Below are 2869 nucleotides of genomic sequence, written 5' to 3'. Positions count from 1 at the left end.
TAAATAAATAATTCTTCACACTTAAGCCGCTGTTAGTTAAAACTGTATCAGTTTTATAAACAGATTTATTGGCAGCATCATCAGTTTTTTTCATTGAGCTGCAAAACAATCAGATCAGACATTTTTTTATTCGTTTTGGATATTAACTGATTATTAAACCATGAAATGAATCATCATAACTGATGCAGGTAAAATCTGAATTAAAGTTGCCCAGCTGAAGCAGAACATGAATAATTTGGTGATGTTTTGAATTATGCATGCAGTCTGCTGCCAGGAGGTCAGGGGCTCCATGGTGATTCAGTTATTTGTCTGYGATAAGGGTGCACATATGACTGTCATGCCTGCAGCATGCATGGTTGTGTTGCCTGACGATGACTCATAATGAGGAGATCCAGGCTGGGGCTCAGGCGCCCTCTGCTGGTGATGTTTTAGCACCGCAACTGAAAGTCCAGGAGTTTAATTTCCATTTACAGCAAATCTTTTCATGCAATATAAAACCAGTTAAAAAAAATAATAATCAATGCCTTAAAGTCTTAAAATTTTAGATAAATGAGAAAAGATAAGTTATTTCCTAACGGTTCCTGTTCTTTTGTTTTTCTCAGTTCTCCCTCGGGATCWGTCCCCTCAAGTTCAGCCTCAGGCCGTGGCTGGTTCCGCAGGACCCCCCTCTACCACCGCCTGCCGGGCGCCCAGCGCAGCAACTACGACCTGCGGGAGCGCATCTGCATCGGCAGCATGACCACGCTGGAGACCGCCGTCTACCAGCAGGTGCCCACCGAYGAGGCCGAGGCCCAGATGTTGGTCAGCGCCGATCTGGACGATATGAAAAGTAAGAAAACGCTGAAGAATAAACTGTTATAGGTTCATTACCTGAGTGACTTTTATGAAAATCTAATTCCTAAAAGCTCAACGTTTCAGAACAAAGATGAAATCTTTATTTTTTTCTTATTTGGAAGTTATTTATGTTTATTATATCATTCTGCTGCATAATATATGTAAATGTATTTCTGCTACTTTAATTAATTCAATCAATCATTGCTGAGGTGCTCCAAGAAGCTTTAATCAAAAAAAGTAACTAAACCAAAAGAAGTGTAAGTAAACAGAGGTAAACTGAACAAATAAGAGACTAAAATGAGTAAAAATCTGTTAACAAGAACAAAATTAAACAGGATGAACGAAGTGAAGAAGKTGCTAAAGTGGAATTTATGAGCATTTTTTTGTAAATATGTTAGCGCCCTCTGCTGGTGACCAATAGTATTACTGCCTGTGTTCTGTGGTTGGGCCTCTTTAAACAAACACCCATCCAGGTTTTTTACCTGTTGTTTCTTTTCCGGGTCACAGTGGAGATCCAGTTTGTACAACCTGAGACATTATTTAAATGTTTAAATTTATATATTAACATCCAATATCTCCATTAAAGCGTCACATAAACCCACCAGATGATGTCGTTACAGATTTTCTTTACTCCAGGTGGGTGACTTTGTGTCACATGAAACCATCAAAAACATCATTTATAAGAACCTTAAGTAACAAATAAATGACAGCTGCTTGAGGTCCTGCTACCAGGGGCAGAGCTAAACATTTTTTTGGCAAGGGCTGCCTAAGGTCTTTTTTAGGGGGGCATACAAATAAAAAAATACTTTGGATTTGAAAATTCAAGATGGCCACCACAGCTAATTTCAAATAGCTTTATATCAGCTGTTTAAAAAATGTTGAGCTGAATTTTTTGCATGATCATAGCTAAAACGATTTTTAAAAATATACCAATTGCTAGTCCCAATGAGCTAATTGCTAATCCCCTCTGTTCACCCCTCYGGCTCCGCCCCTGCCTGCTACATGTATACATTTTATCTCTACATTTCAGCTTCTAAATTTTTTGATTTAGCTGTGAAGCATTTAACTAAAACAAACATTTTTTTCTTTGACTGAGATAGTTTGCTGGATGCTTTAAAATAAAGACAAAAGAAAAAAGATTTATTTGTTTTATTTTAAGATGCAGCCGCCTAAAAAGTGATGTCGTTTCAGACGTTGAGCTCTTGTTTAAACAGTACACGGTCTTGTGTGATCAGAGAAAACACTCTTCTAGTGTCAGGGAGCCATTAATTAACAGCAACTGCTGTCAATTCCCCTTGAACGTCGACCCTGCCTCTGGCCATTCCAGAGTGGAGGAATCATCGACCGTTTAGGAGCCGTCAGGTCAGAAAAACAAAGCAATGGATCTGTGACCAGCATTTATGCACAGAGAGGCCATGAAATGTAAGCTAGCAGGTTAAAGGCGAGCAGAAATTAAGAGTGGTGTGAAGCTTTTCTTATTTTTGCTCTGTTGGAAATGTCCTCCTTCCAAACCCAACCAAATTCAACCAAAATCAACCAAACCGAACCAAACCAAACCCAATTAAACCCAACCAAACCCAATCAAAACCAAGCAAACCCGACCAAACCAAATGCAACCCAACTAAAATCAACCAAAACCAACCAAACCCAACCAAAATCAACTAAACGCAACCAAGCTCAAGCAAACCCAACCAAACTTAACTAAAACCAACCAAACCCACCCAAATTTTAACAAACCCAACCAAATACAACTAACGCCAACCAAAATTAACCAAGCCCAATTAAACCCATCTAAACACAACCAAATTCAACCACATTCAACCAAGCTCAACCAAACCTAACCAAACCAAACCCAATTAAACCCAACCAAACCCAATCAAAACCAAGCAAACCCGACCAAACCAAACCCAATCAAAACCAAACAAACCAAAACCAGCCAAACTCAACCAAACCCAACAAGACCCAACCAAACCCAACCGAAATCAACCAAACCCCACCGAACTCAACCAAACCCCACCGAACTCAACCAAACCCC

The 2869-nt window shown here is 39.5% G+C and overlaps 1 protein-coding gene across 4 annotated transcripts in view; it reads left to right on the top strand.

Moving 5' to 3' along the window:
* slc4a3 (solute carrier family 4 member 3) overlaps window positions 1-2869 on the top strand; it is a gene marked incomplete at its 3' end in the record, with an annotated part of 34617 nt that overhangs the window by 8849 nt on the left and 22899 nt on the right. For all 4 annotated transcript variants that reach the window (XM_014024695.1, XM_014024697.1, XM_014024693.1 and 1 more), the window contains 1 exon segment: window positions 603-829. In XM_014024695.1, coding sequence (XP_013880149.1) covers window positions 603-829 — 227 coding nt within the window.

The sequence above is a fragment of the Austrofundulus limnaeus genome, unplaced genomic scaffold (assembly GCF_001266775.1).
Source record: "Austrofundulus limnaeus strain Quisiro unplaced genomic scaffold, Austrofundulus_limnaeus-1.0 Scaffold436, whole genome shotgun sequence".
Classification (NCBI taxonomy): Eukaryota; Metazoa; Chordata; class Actinopteri; order Cyprinodontiformes; family Rivulidae; genus Austrofundulus; species Austrofundulus limnaeus.
Note: the sequence above shows the minus strand (reverse complement) of the source record. Positions and strands in the feature narration are given on the sequence as shown.